Raw genomic sequence first — 18,054 nt, forward strand, 5'->3', positions numbered from 1 at the left:
ACATATAAAATATTATTATGAATATAAGGCATTTAATTATGAACATAAAAAAAATTGAAGAAATAAAAAATAAATATGATTATGAAACATATGCATCATACGTATTCAAAATATGAACATATGCATTCAAAATATGAACATATGCATTGGTCCATTTTTTAATGCGTATGAACATAAATAAGCATTTCAGAAGGTGAACATATACATAAGAAATATGAACATATGGATTTAGAAAGTGAATATATGCATTTCAGAAAGTTTACAAAAGGATTCAGTATATGAACATAAGAATTCAAAATATGAACATATGCATTTCAAAATGTGAACATAAGGTATCTGTTTGATTTCACTATTTTTTTTTTTTTTGACAATTCCAATAAAAAATTTCGAACAATAGAGTATCGAACAATATTCAAACAAAATTAGGTGATAATCATATAAATTCAAACAAAATTGAGTGAAATTTACATAAAATTGCCTTTTTTTTTTTAGGGAGGATCATTTTGATTTTGCATCTCTTCTCTAATGTCCATTGATATTTTTGCAGTTTTTTAGTGAGATAAAATGAAATAGAGGAGAGAGAAAGTGAAAAAGAGGAGAGAGAAAATCATATAGAAGAAGAAGAGTTTTGAGTTTGGAAGTGACGTTACATTTATTGGGTGTGGGTGAGTGTATTGGGTGTGGGTGTGTGTATTGCAATTTTCATGTTTTTCTAGTGTTAGGGCTTTTCTTAATTGGGTTATGTGTAATTGGGTTTTTGGATTATGTTGTTACACCTATCTAAGGTGCACAAGGGTGCACCTTAGACTAATTGCATGCCACCGTGTCATGCTTTTGTGCCTAAACCAAATAACATTGAGTTTAGCGTGCTTTGTTGTTCCCAACACACATAGTAACGTATTGTGTCTTTTTAATGATTGTGCTTTGCTGTTCTTCCTCTCAAATAATGAAGACCCATGGCCCAACACACACAGTAACGTATTTTGTCTTTTTAATGATGGGTTGTGTCGTGCCTTGGCCTTGACGTGCCCGGGTGCTATCTTCAATGTTACATGACACTCTCATTTTCTTAGTAAATGAGTTTTTGATTTCATGTAATCTCAGTAGGTTTAAAAACAAGGAAATTTTTCCATTATTAAAAAAAAAATAAAATAAAAAAAGAAGAAAGAAAAGAAGAAAAAAAAAAAGGAAATATATATGGAACAAAATTTAAACCTATAATTTAGAGCTTGTTCTTTTAAAATAAATAAAAATAAAAAATAGAGCTCTCCTACTATTAGTAAAAGGAAAATGATAAACATATGTATAAGAAGCTAAAAATGAAGATATTGAGGATAAATCAAGGGGTCGTTTGGTTCACAGAGGGTAATCGGAATGGAATGAACAAAGGGAAAGAATCGGAATGGAATGAAAATCCCCCAAATTTGGGGTGTTGTTTGTTTTGAATAACAAAGGAAACACAGCCACCAGTCCAACCACCACATTGCTTCACTTCCCACAATTTCCAGCCACCACCCAACCACTCCATCACTCGCCGATCACCGCCTCGCCTCTTCCATCACTCGCCGACCATCGCCGCACCTCCCCCGCCCCTCACCGCCGCTCCTCGCACCCTCACATATCTCCCCTCCCCCGCAAAAACATCCGCTAGGGTTTCGAGGGTGGTGGGAGGCTAGGGAGCGGTTTTATGGGGATAGGAAGGGGTTTCTAAGGTTTTGCGGGGGGTGTGGGTTGTTTTTGCGGGGGAGGGGAGGGCGGTGAGGGTCGAAGGAGGGGCAGTGGTGGTCAGGGGAGGGGCGGCGATGGTCAGGGTAAGTGCGGCGGTGGTCAGGTATGCAGGTGGGTTGGTTTTCTGGTGGTGTTGGTAGGTGTGAAGGTGGTGATGTGGTAGTGTGAAGGTGGGTAAGGAATGAGAATGGAAATACCTAGGGGGGTGGGGAATGAAGTTAGAGGGATTTGGGGGAATGAAGAGAGTAAAGGGAATGGAAAAAATGGTCTAATAAACAACAACAAAGGGAATGAGGGCAGTGATTCCCATTCCCTTTGATGATCAACCCCAACCAAACCGCTCATAATATTTATCACACCGATATGCGTGTGATTTTGTTATGAATTTCCAACATAATTCCATTTTAGAAAGTATATTTAGGGCCTAATCTCATATAATTATTTTTAGTTCAGTTCATTTTCAGCTCCCAATTTCCTCTTATAAAATATTCATTTCAGTTCAGCTCTAATAAGTTCAGTCAATGAGAACAAATCCTTAATGTTTATATATAACCCTAAGGGCTACATATATTATTACTCTTATTAAAACAACTCTCTTATCGACTGATCTAACTATCTAGTGATTTCAGATAGACAAGTATTAGTATTAGTAAAAAAAAAAAAAAAAATCAAATTCATACATTACTCGTATCATTTAAACTTTTTAGGAGTAATATATTCTCCTTCAATTAGTAAGATTCCACCCCATAAATTTTTTTTTTTTTTAAAGTAAAAAGAAAAAAATAAGAAAGAGTTGGGAAGAACCCTAGAATTACCAAACCCTCAATTCTAATCCTCCGCCTCTATCGCCTATCTCCCTTCACTCTTTCTCACTCATCATTCGACGCCGAAGACTACGACGAACTCTTGCGCAGATTCCCAATTCTTCATTGCTACCTCATCAATCCGCTTTCTCTCTCCTCCACTCGATCTCTCTGATTTTTTAAAGGTTGGTAATTTCCCTTCCCAATTAATTTCTCACATTTTTAGTCAATTTTTTTTTTTTTTTTTTTTGTTTTGATTTGACAAAACTTTTCAATTCTCTGATGGGTTTTATTAGCTGTGATAATGGGTTTGATGGGGTGTATTTATTTTGGTGAAATTTGGTTGATTTGTCAGCAATTAGGGTGAACTTTGATTTAGTTTTAGGGTTGGAAATTTATCGTTTTTGATGCTTTGAATTCATGATTCCATTCTTAGAACTTTTTCAATTCTTTTAATGAGTGTTGGAAATTAGCTAAGATAATGGGGCTTTTTTTTTTTTTTTTTTTGGGTATATAATTAGTTAATATGCCAGCAATTATGGTTAACTTTGATTTATATGATTGGTCATCGTTTGAAATTTATCGTTTTTGATGGTTTGAATTCATGTTTCAATCTTAATTCACCTAATTTCATTAGTTTTTGTAACCTGATTAATCTCGTGTACCTTAAATTGGGATTAAATTTAGTATTCTAGTTCTAGTGTGAAACAATTGATGTTGCAGTAGAATCTTTTTATTTTCTTTGCTTAGGATTGTTTACAATTCAATAACTAAATGTGAATCAATAACTAAATGTGGGCTATAGACATTCTTACTTTTTAGACCGATTACTTTTGTATTAGCATATACTTCGCACTGAAACAATTAATATGAAATGTTTTATGTGGTGTTTTCTTAACTTATCCCTTTCCTTTACGAATTGTTAAATAAATATGAGTGACCAAAATCCTATCGGTCTCGACAGATTAAAATACAGAAGTATGTCCTAGATGTAACCATTGTGAGTTTTTTTTGTAAAGAGTTGAGGGCTCTATTTATTTGCTCAATAATGTCCATTTTAGGAATTTTTAGGGAGGGGAGCTTAGACTACTGTGATCAATATGGCGCGCAAAGGATTGATGGAACAGGACTTGAGCAAGTTGGATGTGACAAAACTACATCCTTTATCACCTGAAGTTATTTCTAGACAAGCTACAATTAACATTGGTAATTCACATCTTAGTTGCAAATGTATTCAGAAAAAGTCTGCGTTGTTCTGCTTACAAATCTGAAACATCCCCTTCACTATATTTGTAGGAACTATTGGTCATGTGGCCCATGGAAAGTCGACAGTTGTGAAGGCTATATCTGGTGTTCAGGTAATTCCCCCCCCCCCTCTCTCAAATCTCTATATTTGCACTCTTTGTTTCTGATTTCTCACGTGATAATTGGTGTTTACTGGGAAAGTGCACCTGTCTTTTATTCATTTGAAACCTGTCGATCTATTATGTAATTTGAAACAAGGGATCTTGAGGAGGTATGTCTGATTGCAAGCTTACATGGTTTTGACGGTTGTGATCAAAGATCGGCACTTGTAGCCTGACGATGGTCTTAAAGAAGATGGAACTGATTTCTAGTCACTAAACTGGGTAGTTGTGTTGTCCAATACTTGTCAAAATTGATCAAGCATATATGAACTGATTGTTTGGATTTTGGAAAAGGATTTAAGAACACGGAATAATCAAATTTGGTTCATGTTAGCCGACCCCACTTTTGGGATTAAGGCTTTGATTGATTGATTGATTGATTGATTGATTTAAGAACACGGAAGTTTCAGGGAAGTGTGAAAATTATTATAAGAATGCATAGGTTTTCGGAGGGATTGGGATTATAACCCTTTTTGTATTACAGTGTCTACTCCATCCTGATTTTCCGACGTCATTACCACATATTTTTATGGTGGTTATTGTGGTAGGAAGCTTCATGGGATCTAAGGTCTTTGCTCTTACTGTAGGGGCGAGTGTTGGAATCGGGAAAGGGTCAGTAGGGGGATTTGCATTAGAGATGAAGGAATGTATTAGCAGGAGTGAGATAATGGATTAATTCTTGTTTTAACTTCAGCATTTTTGAGATTTTATCTGGGGTATATATAGATGTGAAAGGGATTTAGATGCAAGTAGACGGTGGGAGCAAGCTGTGTAATTTGTTCAACTCATTGGTGCATCTCTCTTTACTCCATGAATTGAGGTGGTTTGGACAACTGCTGGTTATTTGTGTTTGGTTTGGAATTTTTTTTTTTTTTAATTTATATATATATATATATATATATATATATATATATATATATATATATATATATATGTTTTGTCTTTCAAGATAGCTTATATTATATTGCTTTTATGCAGACTGTACGTTTTAAGAATGAGCTGGAGCGTAATATCACTATCAAGCTTGGTTATGCTAATGCCAAGATTTATAAATGTGATGATGATCGGTGCCCAAGACCTATGTGCTATAAGTATGTTATCTGTTATGCCCTAATGATCAATAGAGTTGAGCTTGTAACTTGACAATCATGAATTTGCTAGATTCTTGTGTAAGAGCCAGTAGAGTTTCCTGTTGAAGATGAATGATGTATCTTGTAGCTCACCTATGTGTTGCAATATTGTATTTATGTTGAGTTGTTGACACATTGGCCAAACCTTTGCAGGGCATACGGAAGTGGAAAGGAAGATACCCCTATGTGTGATGTACCTGGATTTGAGAATGCTAGGATGAAGCTTCTGAGACATGTGTCATTTGTTGACTGCCCGGTAATCTCTTGCTGCAGTTAATAGCCTCTTTCTCTATGGAAATCTTTGGGGCGGGCCTGGGCTGTTCTCTCTTTTGTTGCGCCTTTGATTTCCCTTGGATTTGCCTGGTTTTGATATGCCTTAGAGACTTTTATCTCTATAGACTTAAACCTTTATGGTTTTCATGATTGGCAGATACTTTCTCAGTTTCCGTTGTAGTATTAACTGGTCAAGACATTGCTTACCCAGTAGTCATTATTCAAGTTTTTTATTTTGTATAGTTTGATTTAGTGGTAAATTATATTTCATTATCTTTATCTAGAAATCATAGATTTAAAAAAAAAAAAAAAAAAAAAAAACCTAAAAGTCTAAAACCTATATTTTGGCTTAATATGTTGAAGCTTAATGGTAAATCTCTCACCTCTCAACACCCAACCTTAAGTTTAGGAATTTGACTCTCATCTCTCCTAACCTAGCTTGGGTGGCTTGTCTTCTTTCCCAACGATTTTGACTTTGGGTTAGGATTCCTTTGTGAGTTGGGGCCCACACCCTTCCCTAGGATCATGTGGGTCAGTTCATCTAGTATAGCTGATAATGAGAGTGAAAATTTGCTTAGGTGAAAGAGCTAAATTATGGATCTTGATTTCAATGTACTTACTACCTTGCCAATACATTTACTTATTCTCTACATCCTTATGTATACACTTTCTACTATTTGATTTAACACTCTAGTGTCGAGTCCCCCTTTCTCCAATTGATTGTCGTTCATATTGCTATTAAAGAGCAATATATGTCTTTCTTTCTTTTCTTTTTTTTTTTTTTTCTTTTTTTTTTTCTTTTTCTTTTTCTTTTTTAATGTTATTTTTACAGAGATATTCGGAATTTTGGTGATTTATGTTTTTGAATTTTTGTTGTGTCAGGGTCATGATATTCTCATGGCTACTATGCTTAATGGAGCTGCTATTATGGATGGAGCTTTACTTCTTATTGCTGCCAATGAGAGCTGTCCCCAACCCCAGACATCTGAGCATCTTGCTGCAATTGAGATCATGCGACTTCAGCATATTATCATCCTCCAAAATAAGGTTGATCTCATCCAAGAAAATGTTGCTATAAACCAGCATGAAGCTATTCAGAAATTTGTTCAGGTAACTTGTTTTGAATAGTCATCCAATTGTTCATGTTCGTTTAATGAAAAGGTGGCAAAGCAGAAGTATGTTTCTGATGGTCCTTGTTTTCTTTAGGGAACTGTTGCTGATGGAGCGCCTGTAGTTCCAATTTCTGCTCAGTTGAAGTACAACATTGATGTTGTTTGTGAATACATTGTCAAAAAGATTCCTATTCCTGAAAGAAACTTTGTCTCACCACCAAATATGATCGTGATCCGGTCTTTTGATGTTAACAAACCCGGATATGAGGTTGATGATATTCGAGGTGGTGTTGCTGGTGGAAGTATTTTAAAGGTTCCGTTCTATCTTTAAGTAGTAAAAATTTCATGGGGTTTGCTGTCATATCTGCTATTGGCTTGTGCTTCCATTTTGGTATCATTGTTTCTTGAATATGGATGTCGGTGCATTATCAGGACATTTGAAGTATTTGGTGAACTGGTATGCATGTTCATTATCCATTAGGATGGGAATCTAACCATAATCTCTTTTCCTTTTTTGTCCTTTTAAACAGTGGTTCATCTGTTAAGGCATTTTACTTGTGCCTTGCTTTCACAATTTATTGACAATACTGATACAATTCTAATATAACTGTTGAGACGCCTGAATTGTGAAAATGTTGAAGTAAAATTTAGTCTTCTGCTGGACTTTATCACTCTAGTTTGTTGCATATTTATGAGATGTGTTATAAAAATCATCTCTGTTGGTGTATACATGCTTTTAAATGACGACCTGATGCTAACCCATATCATTTGCAAATCTTTTTGTTGGAGAATTTGAGAGCTATGTATTTTATTCTTTGATTTGATTTGATTCTACATGGTCTTCTTACTGAAAATGTTTTGCATATCTAAATGGAGGCCTTACAGAAATTAACAATGGCATCGTATTTGTGATACTTTGAGAAATCCTTCATTATATGTGTTTTTGAATGCAGGGTGTTTTAAGGATAAACCAAAATATTGAAGTTCGACCTGGAATTGTTGTTAAGGATGATAGTGGCAACATAAAATGCACACCCATATACTCCAGAATTGTTTCGTTGTTTGCTGAGCAGAATGAGTTGCAATTTGCTGTGCCAGGAGGTCTGATTGGGGTTGGAACAACCATGGATCCCACATTAACCCGAGCTGATAGATTGGTAGGTCAGGTACTTGGTGAGGTTGGATCGCTTCCAGATGTATATGTTGAGCTAGAGGTAATCTTTCTTTTTCCCCATAGCATATGAATTTGTTCATCAATGTTCACTGTGCTTGCTCATTCCATTTATCAAGAATTCTCACGCCTTTAATCTCTCTCTCTCTCTCTCTCTCTCTCTCTCTCTCTGGTATCTGGAGCTTTCAAGTTATTTGGACATAGAGTTAATACTGAAATTGATATACATAAGCTGTTTAGCGAGTGATTTCAATTGTAGGGTTTGAGATATCCACCATAAAAATATTTTTTCCTGAAGAAAAGTTTGGATCATAATGTAGGGAAATAAATGAAAATAATTTTTTTTACTAACTACTCCCTCTGTTTTTAAATACTTGCTCCATTTCTTTTGGACACGCATACCGATGCTAATCTTTCATCACTAATATCTTTAAGTATCAATAAGTATAAATTCTAACAATTGAAAATTAATAATCTATCCATTGAGATGATTCTAACAAGTACCCACAAGACTTTATTTTTTCTTATATATAAATCACAAACATTAGTCAAAGTAGAATAAATAAATAGTGCAAAAAGTAGAAATGGAGCAAGTATTTAAAAACGGAGAGAGTAGTTTCCAGTTCTAGTTTTTAAATATTTACTAATTGTATACAAATCATATCAAGTATGTTACAATGTGTTAATATTTGATACTATTGAGAACCTGATATGTGAATGAGATTCCATGTTCGGATTTCTTATAGAGAGGGAATAAGAACATGCACACAACTCTGCCAGCAAGAGTTTGTTGGTTGACTGATTAGATACATTTTTTATCTTCATTTGTTATTGCTGAGGAATTCTCTGCCTCTAAGAATTAGAGTCATGAATGACTCTAATAGCATGCGTTGGTATTTTATCATGATACCAACAACGATCCATATCGATACCAACAAAACATTTTTGCATTTGTTGGTATCACTGAATAAGTATGTTGGTTTCATGATGATACCATCTACAGTATAATAAAATACCAACGCGTGCTATTAGAGTCATTCATGACTAATTATTAAAGCTGAGAATTCCTCGTTATTGTTGCTACTGATATGATTACATGTTTTTTTTTTTTTTTTCATCTAACCAACACTACAAATTGGAAAGTGTATTTTTTTTAAGCATTTTGGTTCTCAACTTTTTCCCTATGCTACAGGTGAATTTCTTCTTGCTTCGACGGCTGCTTGGTGTGAGAACGAAGGGAACTGAGAAGCAAGGAAAGGTGACAAAATTAACTAAGGCGGAGATTCTTATGTTGAACATTGGGTCCATGTCTACTGGTGCCCGTGTAGTTGCTGTCAAAAATGATTTGGCAAAGTTGCAACTTACATCTCCAGTTTGCACAAGCAAAGGAGAGAAGATCGCTCTGAGTCGGCGGGTTGAAAAGCATTGGCGACTGATTGGGTGGGGACAGATTCAAGCTGGTATCACCCTTGAGATCCCACCCTGCCCCCTGTGAGTTGTGAGGTATAAGAAGTGAGAAAGAAAGACTAGATAGGACTAAGAAGTTCCGGGGAAATGTGGGTTGGGAGAGAACTGTTGGGTACAATTTTTTTGAGATGGAGGAGAAAACCATTTCTCATGCTCGATTTTGGTTTATTTAGTACATGTTTTAAGATATTAATTGCTCCTGATTCTATGAATGTTTTTGTTTTAATGGTTATTAGTTATTATTACATGAGTTTGTTGTACAATATGGAGGCAATTCCAGTGCAAAAAATTTTCCGTGCAGCTCTCATTCCTACTGTCTCAAGTTACTACTCCCTAGTTTAGCTTACTTACAATCTTTTCTTTGGTCTTTGCATCCATTTTACATTTTTACAGCCCTGCGTTATCGAAGTAGTGAAGATAATTTTTTTAATACTAGTAAGGGTTGTCAAATACTTCGTATTGGCTATTCAAAAAAAAAAAAAAAAAAAAACTTCGTATTGAACTGCTGTTATGGGGGGATAATTTATTTACTTTCTTACACCTTTCCTTTGTTGTGCACTTGTGCTTAACAAATTAACATTAACTTGATCTATTCCAAAGCCTTAGGTTTAGGGTTGGTCTCTTGTCAAATACTTAAATACTAGCAAGTTATTCAAGGAAGTGATTGGAAAAATATGATCAGACATATTTTCTTTAGCTCACAATCAATATTCTTCATTTGGTCAGCCTAGTTTTATGCTACATATTTTCTTTAGCTCACAATCAATATTCTTCCTACTATACCAGGAAAAAAATAATTAAAATTGCGTCTAATTTGGGTCATGTCAAAACCAAGTCTCAAATTTTCAGGTACAAATTGGTTTTTAGTCCAGTAACTTGCGTGTTTTGTCGATTGATCATGCACATATTTGTTCTGCTGATACATCAAACAGAAAATTTCATCACATATAAAAAACAAAATAAAATGACAATTTTCCTACCTCATTAACACAGCCTGTATTGATAGAACATAGAATACCGGCCTTCACAATTTAAACACATTACACATACATTAATCTGCTCCGAACAAAAGGGCAGAATTACGATTTCATTTGAGTAATGAAAACAAAACTAGGCATCGAGGAAGAAAATTTCACGTATGATTCAATATCCACCCATGAAATAGAAGACGGATGGTATTCTTGACATGCAAAAGAATTTCCTGCTCTCTAAAAATACATAATAGTTACATTATACTAATCACATATTTTGACGCCGGAGCAAGAAACCAGAATCTAATAATGAAAATCACTGTTAAATGACACAAAACTAAAATGCTACAAGTTGGAATTGCTCTTTTATTCTGGTTCATGAGCTCTTCACATTGCCAAAAAACCTAGAAAGTGGCAACGGACCAGCAGCCTCATCATCAGTACTAGAACTTTTGTTTCTAGACCTATGTCTTCTTTCCTTCCTTGTTTTCTTCGACCTAGATTTTGACCTCCTTGAATCTCTCTCTTCTTCATCACTGCTTGAAGACTCAGAAGATGAATCGGAGGAGCTAGAATCTGAAGAATATCTACGTGAGTGCTGCAAAATAGATTCAAATATGATATATTGGTTGTAATATTCCCAGTTCCAGCTCATTTCACCCCCCCCCCCCACACACACACAAAAAAAAAAAAAAAAAAAAAAAAAAAAAAAAAAAAAAAAAAAAAAAAAAAAAACAAAAAAACACACAACTACTTCACCAACATTTCATAGCTAGATAATCTCCTCCTTCCACCTTGAGTAAAAAAGATAAAAATGTTATAACAGTGGTAGGGCTCGAAATGTTGATGGGATGGCCAAAAATATATCATAATAAAGCACGCATAACAGATGTATGGCTATACAATAATAACCCATTTGGTAGACAGCAAGGGGCTCCAAATGTTGCTGAGATAGGCAGAAGCTTTTCACAAAAATCACCAGATAACAATCCATAGGGGATGTTTGGATATGCATTAATGACCGATTTGGTAATCAGTTATGGTAGTGGGGGTGTGGGTTTGTGTTTTACTTCGCGAGAAAAATCCCAACTCCCACACCAAAAGTCATGGTAATGCAACTGCACTGACATGTATATCTTCATAATCTTGCGTTACCCCTAAAACCTCAACAGCGTTATTGATAACCTCATTATCATTACCATCATTTCTTACTGCTTATCAAACAAGCAAAAAAATCATGATACCAATGAAGTTATGTAGTATTCGAAATCAGAAGTCACACCATCGTTCAATTGCTATGAAATCACTAAAAGGAACCAAAAGAAAAATAAATATACCTTTCTCTTTTTGCTGGAACGTCTTTTTGAGCTCTTATCTTTATCTGTCACAAGAAACAAAAAGCTCCATTATGACAAAGCTACCTAAATGACTAAATCACTTCTTCAATGCAGTTATTTGTGACCAAAATAATTTACCAACTCTATTAATGATTTTTCTTCCACTCCATATAATTTAAAGAATATAAATAAGATAAAGAAATTCATGTATATTCATCAGAAAATAGGGAGTTGAGGACCAATCACATTGTACATCGTGCAAAATTTAACCCTGAAAGGACACTGCAAATATTTCATAATAAGGAAGCACGGAAGACTACTCTATCCCACAAAGACTCACAATAGGATCTATCATAGAAAATTCTACCAGTATGTTCCATAGGATGGTCAATCATGCAGATCAAAGAAAGATTTTCCTCTCCTTGTGTCTCCCAAAGTTAACACAATTGACCAGTGAACACTACCAAAACTTAAAATACACACACCGGTGGCGGTTTTGGATTAAAAATTGTAATGGGACAAGATTTTAACCCTTAACCTCTCGTTCTAAACAAGTAAATCTATATACACTATGGTACACCATTTTACAAGTAAAACAGGGCTATTTAAGTTTAGTAATTAATAACTCAAAAATATTTAGGGCCCTGATATGCATTGGAGGAACAGCAAATTCTTGGGTCACTGGAGCTGTAGTTTGCCACAATCCATCATGACATGTTAAAATCTTGGTTTTTTTTAGACCTCTGATATAAAAATAAAAACGAGAGAAGAAATAAGACAATGGGTTTGGTATAGCAAGTGGTTATCCAAGGAGATAGAAGTATAGAACTAAGTACTCTGAAGTCTCTTGTCAAAAAAAAAAAAAGTACTCTGAAATCTGAAAATCCCCTAAACAATAGATTTATTCTCGCAAGTAAGAAGCAGGATCAGGAATGACCCCTCTTACTATTATAACTGCTGCTGAGGAGTCAGCCTTTGGACGGGTTTTATCATTCAAAATTATGGTATTGGTGGAGCAAGGTGCCTTCTCGTTATGGAGTGATAATTCTGAAGTCCATCATAGAAAATTTGCAACAATTTATATTTAGGTTGAATCATGAATATGATGAAGTAGATCGCAGTACTGTATCAACGAGACTTTTTGATGTTGGGTCAATTTATGAGCTTCACCAATCCAATTACAAAGCCTCTGTAAAATCACCTCATTGAAATACGCCATAAAAAGGTTGTAGTAGCTTGGAATAGTAATATGAGACATTAGAATGTTTCCTCGTGTAGGTTCCCCAACAGCAAGAGCCAAAGAAGATTTAATCTAAATGAAGGAATCACCTTCCAAGATGAAGGTTGAAAATTATGGAGATGATAGGATTCAGTGGTTATAGGAATTCTATCTCTCATTATCTGTGAAATTTTTTTGCCACTCCATGGATGAACATCAATATCTCACTCTCTACAAAAGCTATCTAAGAAGATCCCAAGGCTCAGACTGAAACTCACTTTATTTACTTGGGCTGCAATAAATACAAGGTCCCCCAAGAATATGTGCTCAAAGGATAAAACTTCACACATCAATAAATTTTCTGCCAAGGTGAAGAGGAATACATTAATCACCTTAAATGCTGGGAGGAGTTAAGCGCATCATCAAAAGCCTCAAAAGTTGGTTGTAGCTTAGTAAACGAGGATGAAGAAAACATATTTGAGAAATGTAGTAAGCAAGGAGTCATCAGAATATTATTCAAGCAAAGTTTCTCCCAAAGATGATGTAAGTTTCTGTAAAATATAAGGTTGGAGCTTGAGTGCTCTTGATGGCATGATTAATTTCACAATTTCTCCCCTTTGGTACCTTACCCTATAGGTCTTAAAAATTCTTCTTCGATTATTAGATCTACAACCAAAAATCTAAACTTAAAGGAATCTGAAGTCAGAAATTTCTTCACCTTTTTTTAACCTTTTAGAAGCTTGAAAAAGAATTTGCGTAAAATGCTATGCACAAATCAGATTATTAAAAAAAACATTCGCTCTATAGTCTACACCCCTTTAGGCAGTGTAGAACAAATCAAATAATTTTAGAAAGAATGTTCATATGTAGAAAATATACTCCCTCTAATCCTTTTTGCTCTTCTTATTTGCCTTTTCACATTATTCAACGCAATCGTGATATTCGGAAAATACACATTGGAACAAAAATCTAACAAGATCCCACATGAAACTGTTTTCCTTATATATATAAATAAGACTATGTTTCCCAAATTCTAGGTATTCTTCCATACCTTTTTTATGTTTTGAGTCTTTTGACTTGCTACTAGAATGGTTTCTTCCTTGAGAAAGCTTCCGTTCTCTTTCTGCATCTAGCTGAAGCCTGTATTCTCTCATCATCCTGTCTTTGTCAGCTTCCTGTTCACCCCTTTTAACTGCTTCCTCCTGGACAGATAAGATAATCAATGAATCCTAATCATTAACGCAGACATCATAGCAAATGATGTAAACATTAAAACCAGAGAAACTGAGAATTTTTGGAAACAACACAAAAGCAACCACTTGTTATTTTCCTACTGCCTACAGCAACAATCTATTCTCTGGATGTCTGCTATATTTGACTTCATTGGGAAGGGGGTGTTTACAGATGCAAGCATGTCACAAAGGCACTGATAGGGAAATGAAATTAATCACACTAATCTCTCCACATAGTTGCTACTACTCTTGATCCATGCATATTGCAGTCCAAAAAAGGAGCTAGCTAGGAGGTAAACATCTAAACAAAGTTTATCATCATTAAGAAATCAAGTGCTTCAGACAAGTATCACCCTTTAAGAGAACAAAATCATGGTCTTTAGATCATAAAGGTTTCAGAAATTCCATGCAGTAAACCTCTATACTACCATAATGTATCTTCAATATAATTTTATTCAAAAGTTGGCTCACAGCCAAACCTGATTCCTGACCCTAAACATCATAGCCAAACTTGACTCCTGACTATGTACCTTTCAAGGATAATTGTTTCAGGTCATCCAGTATCAAATAGTTGTATGGACTCAAAGGAACCGAAGCAAGATTGGCATAGATCTATATGTATGCATCACATCAAAAAAACTATGCAAAGGGCCGACCACTTGGAAATGCCTCACATGGGAGTTTTAAGCAAATGAAGACAAAGAGGGTCCAAACAGAAAGCCACAACTTCAGCCTTGTAATATATCAAAGAAAAGAGCAAATTAAAAACAACAGCAACATCCATCCATAGGGAAGCCATGAAATCATCTGATGGTAAAAATAACTATGGTCATCACACCATGCAAACAGACAAATTAAAGATCAGAAGCTCCACAAAAAATTCATAAAAAAGTCTAAATTGTTTACTGGTTTTATTACATCTGAATCAGATACTCTGCAGCTGGAAGAAACCATAAAACCATACACTTCCATCAAAAACATTAGAATATTTTTGCCCATCCAATACTCAGCCTTAAGATGATTAAAATGTAGGCTTTAATTTACCAGATAGGATAAGCACATCCTAAAGATCTAAGTCACTTCATTAAGCAGCATCATATACATTTTCACTAGTTGATACACAAAGGCTCTAGGAACCCTAATCAACTCATGTTGATCACAGATAATGAATCATAAGAGATTAAAACCATATTCCAGTCAAATGCAGAAATTATTGATGCTGAGAAAAAGTATTAGGATCAGAGTTTGAAAAATGAGGTAAAGAAGAAATGGTCACCTTTTGCTTCATTTTAAACTCTTCCCATGTGACTGTGTGAGAGGTGCTCAAGTTAGCCAAACGAGCAGCATGCCACTCTGGTGTATGAAATGAACCATCCACCTGCGACTGTCCTCATCAATAAAAGTATAGGAAACAAGATAGCCTACAATGCTTATTGTAAATAAGTGTTCATTGACACGCACACGACACAGTCTTAATGCTTGCTTTACACACAGTACAACTTCAACAGTGAAGTACTTAATCTAGAGTATAAAGGATCCATGTTTGATAATCCTAGTTATGATTTTCTAGCCTAACATAGAAACCTGCAATGAAATGGCATTTTCACATAAAAGTAAGGTGCGATGTAAAACATACTCTCAAATTACTGCCCATGCATATTACAAAACAGAATTCCACTCACCCATAATACACTAGGAAATTAGATGATTTAGTTCATTTCATCCACATCCCTCAAACCATGAAACGAAAATATATTATGCTGGCACGTCACCTAGGATAGGTGCATATGACAATAGACAGAACTCACTCTTCAAAAGTGTTGCTTGGACAGATTAAAACTATATGGTACATATTCGTCAATAAGTTGAGAAAAAGTTTATACTCTTTGTAGACAATCCCTTTTGGGTTAAGATTATATGTCCCATTTTGCGTCTCATATTCTGTGATTGTGTGAGTAGCACCCCACTTCTACCAATTCAAAGTTGGTTACTTACTTAACGTTATTGGTAAATGCAGGTTTTGTTCTTTTCATTTTATTCTTTCTACTTGCTACTTACTCGTGTTAAGATCAGACCAAATCATAATAGACCAGACTAGAGAAATTCAAACCAGCCCAGACCAAACCAAACGAAAATTATTAAGATACATTATTCAAATCAAGACCTTAAAGGTTTAGGCCAGACCAGACCACACCAAACCCTTAAAAATTCAAATAAAAAACTGGGACATAGATTATGTAGCGGAATCAGAACTAATGGGATATCAAAGAAGACATAAGATTATACATAGGTCCCTAATGATTACTTTCAGAGCATCAATTAACTACCTTACTAGCCAAAGCAGCTATAAACTACGCAGCTTATCACTTGAGAAACGACGGTCATCATAAGAGCAGCTTCCTTATTAGAATGCAAGTAGAAGATCAAAATATAACAGTGATCATCAGAGGATGATAACACATGAAATTTCAACAACTTTGGCATACTTGGAAAATATAATACTAGTAAAATTGAGTAAATGAGCTTATCTGACATGAGAAGGGAGATATATCCAGTCAAAAATTGATGCCCACTTGGTAATGCTAATGTCAATATAAATCCACACACTTCTGCTACCATAAAGGCAACACGTTTACTGTTATTTGACATTTCTACATCAATCATAACATAAAATTAAGACAGTTCATAGCAAAATAACACATAATCAACCCAAAACAATTTAAAATCTAGCTCACTCGATATGAAAATACCAATTAAATTACCCAATCAATATTCTAATTACAAAGAATTAGAAGATCAACCAAATTGATAATTAGGTTGAAGGAAAATAACAGGGAAGGGTACAAACCAATCCATCTTCAACCTCGTCTTGAGCACCACTGCTGGACCCCACCCTGGATCTTTGCATAGCTTTGTAAGCTTGATTTTTACCCATTTTGGGAAATACCCAGATGAAAATTTGAGGTGGGGCGAAGAAACAATGATGAAAGAAGAAAAATTTGGGAGGAAACTAAAAACCCAGATGAAGAAAATCGTAAAAATAAAAGATTGTGAACTTGATGGGAGTTTTGAAATCTCAACGGTCAATTGAAATTTGCAGAAGATTTAAAGGGGTGAATTTGGTTGGAGCTAGGAGTAGTAGAGCATGTTAATGGATGCGACTTGCGAGGGAAGGAGAGAGAGAGGGGGAGATCAGAAAGCCAACGGATGGATGGGAGGGTCAGGACTAAAGACTGACAAAAGGACAAATTTGAGAATGAGGAGGGTGTACTAGCCTCTTAGGTGCCCTCGTGTTTATTTTACATTCGGGTGTAAATTTTGATTTACGAATGAATATTTCAATATATAGAATAAACTAAGGGTCGTTTGATTAGGGTTAATCATCAAAGGGAAAGGAATCAAATGTACTGATTCCCTTTGTTGTTGTTTGTTAGGCATATTTTCCCATTTCCTTTTCCCTCCCCATTCCCCTAAATCCTTCTAAGTTGATTCCCCACCCCCCTAAGTATTTCCATTCCCATTCTCATTCCCTAGCCACCACATCACCACCATACAACCACCCTGCACGCCAACGGTAAACCAAGTCGGCGCACTTCCCCCACCACTTGGCGCGCTTCACCGCCTCTCCCCCGCCGCTCGTCGCCCCTCCTTTCCCCCGGAAAAACTTCACCAGCTTCAAAATCCCCTTTTTTTTCTCCCCGTAAAACCCCTTCTTTCTCCTCGTAAAATCGTCGCTTGACCCTCCCCCACCCTCGAATCCCTAGCCGCTAGGGTTTACACGGTGGAAGCAGGGTCGCACGATGGTTATATGGGGAGGGAGAAGGGGTTTCTAGGGTTTTTGGGTGAAGTTTTCCGAGGGAGGCAAGGTGTTTGCGGGGGGGAGAGGAGGGCGGCGAATCGCGCCGGCCGATGGGGGAAGCGCTGCGAACGGTGGTGTGGCTAGAAAACTTGGGAAGTGAAGGAGATAGGTTGTGTGTGGTGGTGATGTGGTGGTTTAATTGGTGGTTTGATTCTCTTTATTTTTTTTTAAAACAAACAACATACTAAATTTGAGGTATTTCTATTCCATTCTCTTTCTTTCCCGTTGTTCATTCCATTCCGTTTATCCCGTGCTAACCAAACGACCCCTAAACTAATTTTTATCTAACTTAAAGAAATTGTAATTCATAATTGTGAGGTTATAAATTTAATCTTATTAGGAATAT

At 35.6% G+C, this 18,054-nt stretch overlaps 2 protein-coding genes across 4 annotated transcripts; one reads left to right on the forward strand and one right to left on the reverse strand.

The window, feature by feature from the left end:
* Positions 1-2,530: 2,530 nt before the first annotated feature.
* LOC145631891 (eukaryotic translation initiation factor 2 subunit gamma-like) lies at positions 2,531-9,390 on the forward strand. Of its 2 annotated transcripts, none has more exons than XM_081684113.1 (9): positions 2,531-2,716; positions 3,593-3,737; positions 3,828-3,889; positions 4,916-5,028; positions 5,221-5,323; positions 6,223-6,450; positions 6,547-6,765; positions 7,406-7,666; positions 8,816-9,390. In XM_081684113.1, exons 2-9 carry the CDS (start codon positions 3,632-3,634, stop codon positions 9,116-9,118), a joined length of 1,395 nt encoding a protein of 464 aa, XP_081540239.1. In that variant the 5' UTR covers positions 2,531-2,716; positions 3,593-3,631; the 3' UTR covers positions 9,119-9,390. The 2 variants fall into 2 exon arrangements, with proteins under 2 accessions (XP_081540239.1, XP_081540240.1); XM_081684114.1 differs by having other exon boundaries at positions 3,603-3,737.
* Positions 9,391-10,189: 799 nt separating this feature from the next.
* Positions 10,190-17,063, reverse strand: LOC145631892 (uncharacterized). Of its 2 annotated transcripts, none has more exons than XM_081684117.1 (5): positions 16,698-17,063; positions 15,126-15,227; positions 13,669-13,819; positions 11,399-11,442; positions 10,190-10,637 (listed from the first exon to the last, which is right to left on the reverse strand). In XM_081684117.1, the coding sequence occupies exons 1-5, from the start codon at positions 16,782-16,784 to the stop codon at positions 10,449-10,451; spliced, it is 573 nt and encodes a 190-aa protein (XP_081540243.1). In that variant the 5' UTR covers positions 16,785-17,063; the 3' UTR covers positions 10,190-10,448. The 2 variants fall into 2 exon arrangements, with proteins under 2 accessions (XP_081540243.1, XP_081540242.1); XM_081684116.1 differs by having other exon boundaries at positions 10,190-10,659; positions 16,698-17,062.
* Positions 17,064-18,054: the final 991 nt, after the last annotated feature.

Source organism: Chenopodium album, chromosome 5 (genome assembly GCF_948465745.1).
Source record: "Chenopodium album chromosome 5, dcCheAlbu1.1, whole genome shotgun sequence".
NCBI classification, from domain to species: domain Eukaryota; kingdom Viridiplantae; phylum Streptophyta; class Magnoliopsida; order Caryophyllales; family Amaranthaceae; genus Chenopodium; species Chenopodium album.

Excerpts from the sequence above, each read along its gene's own strand:
- LOC145631892 (XM_081684116.1), bottom strand. The coding sequence starts at position 16,784 with ATGGGTAAAAATCAAGCTTACAAAGCTATGCAAAGATCCAGGGTGGGG. Across the intron at positions 13,820-15,125 it reads AGTTTAAAATGAAGCAAAAG|GAGGAAGCAGTTAAAAGGGG; the intron begins GTGACCATTTCT and ends TTATCTGTCCAG. Across the intron at positions 10,660-11,398 it reads GTTCCAGCAAAAAGAGAAAG|CACTCACGTAGATATTCTTC; the intron begins GTATATTTATTT and ends TCTATTTTGCAG.
- LOC145631891 (XM_081684113.1), top strand. The coding sequence starts at position 3,632 with ATGGCGCGCAAAGGATTGATGGAACAGGACTTGAGCAAGTTGGATGTG. Across the intron at positions 5,029-5,220 it reads CCAAGACCTATGTGCTATAA|GGCATACGGAAGTGGAAAGG; the intron begins GTATGTTATCTG and ends AAACCTTTGCAG. Across the intron at positions 6,451-6,546 it reads CTATTCAGAAATTTGTTCAG|GGAACTGTTGCTGATGGAGC; the intron begins GTAACTTGTTTT and ends TGTTTTCTTTAG.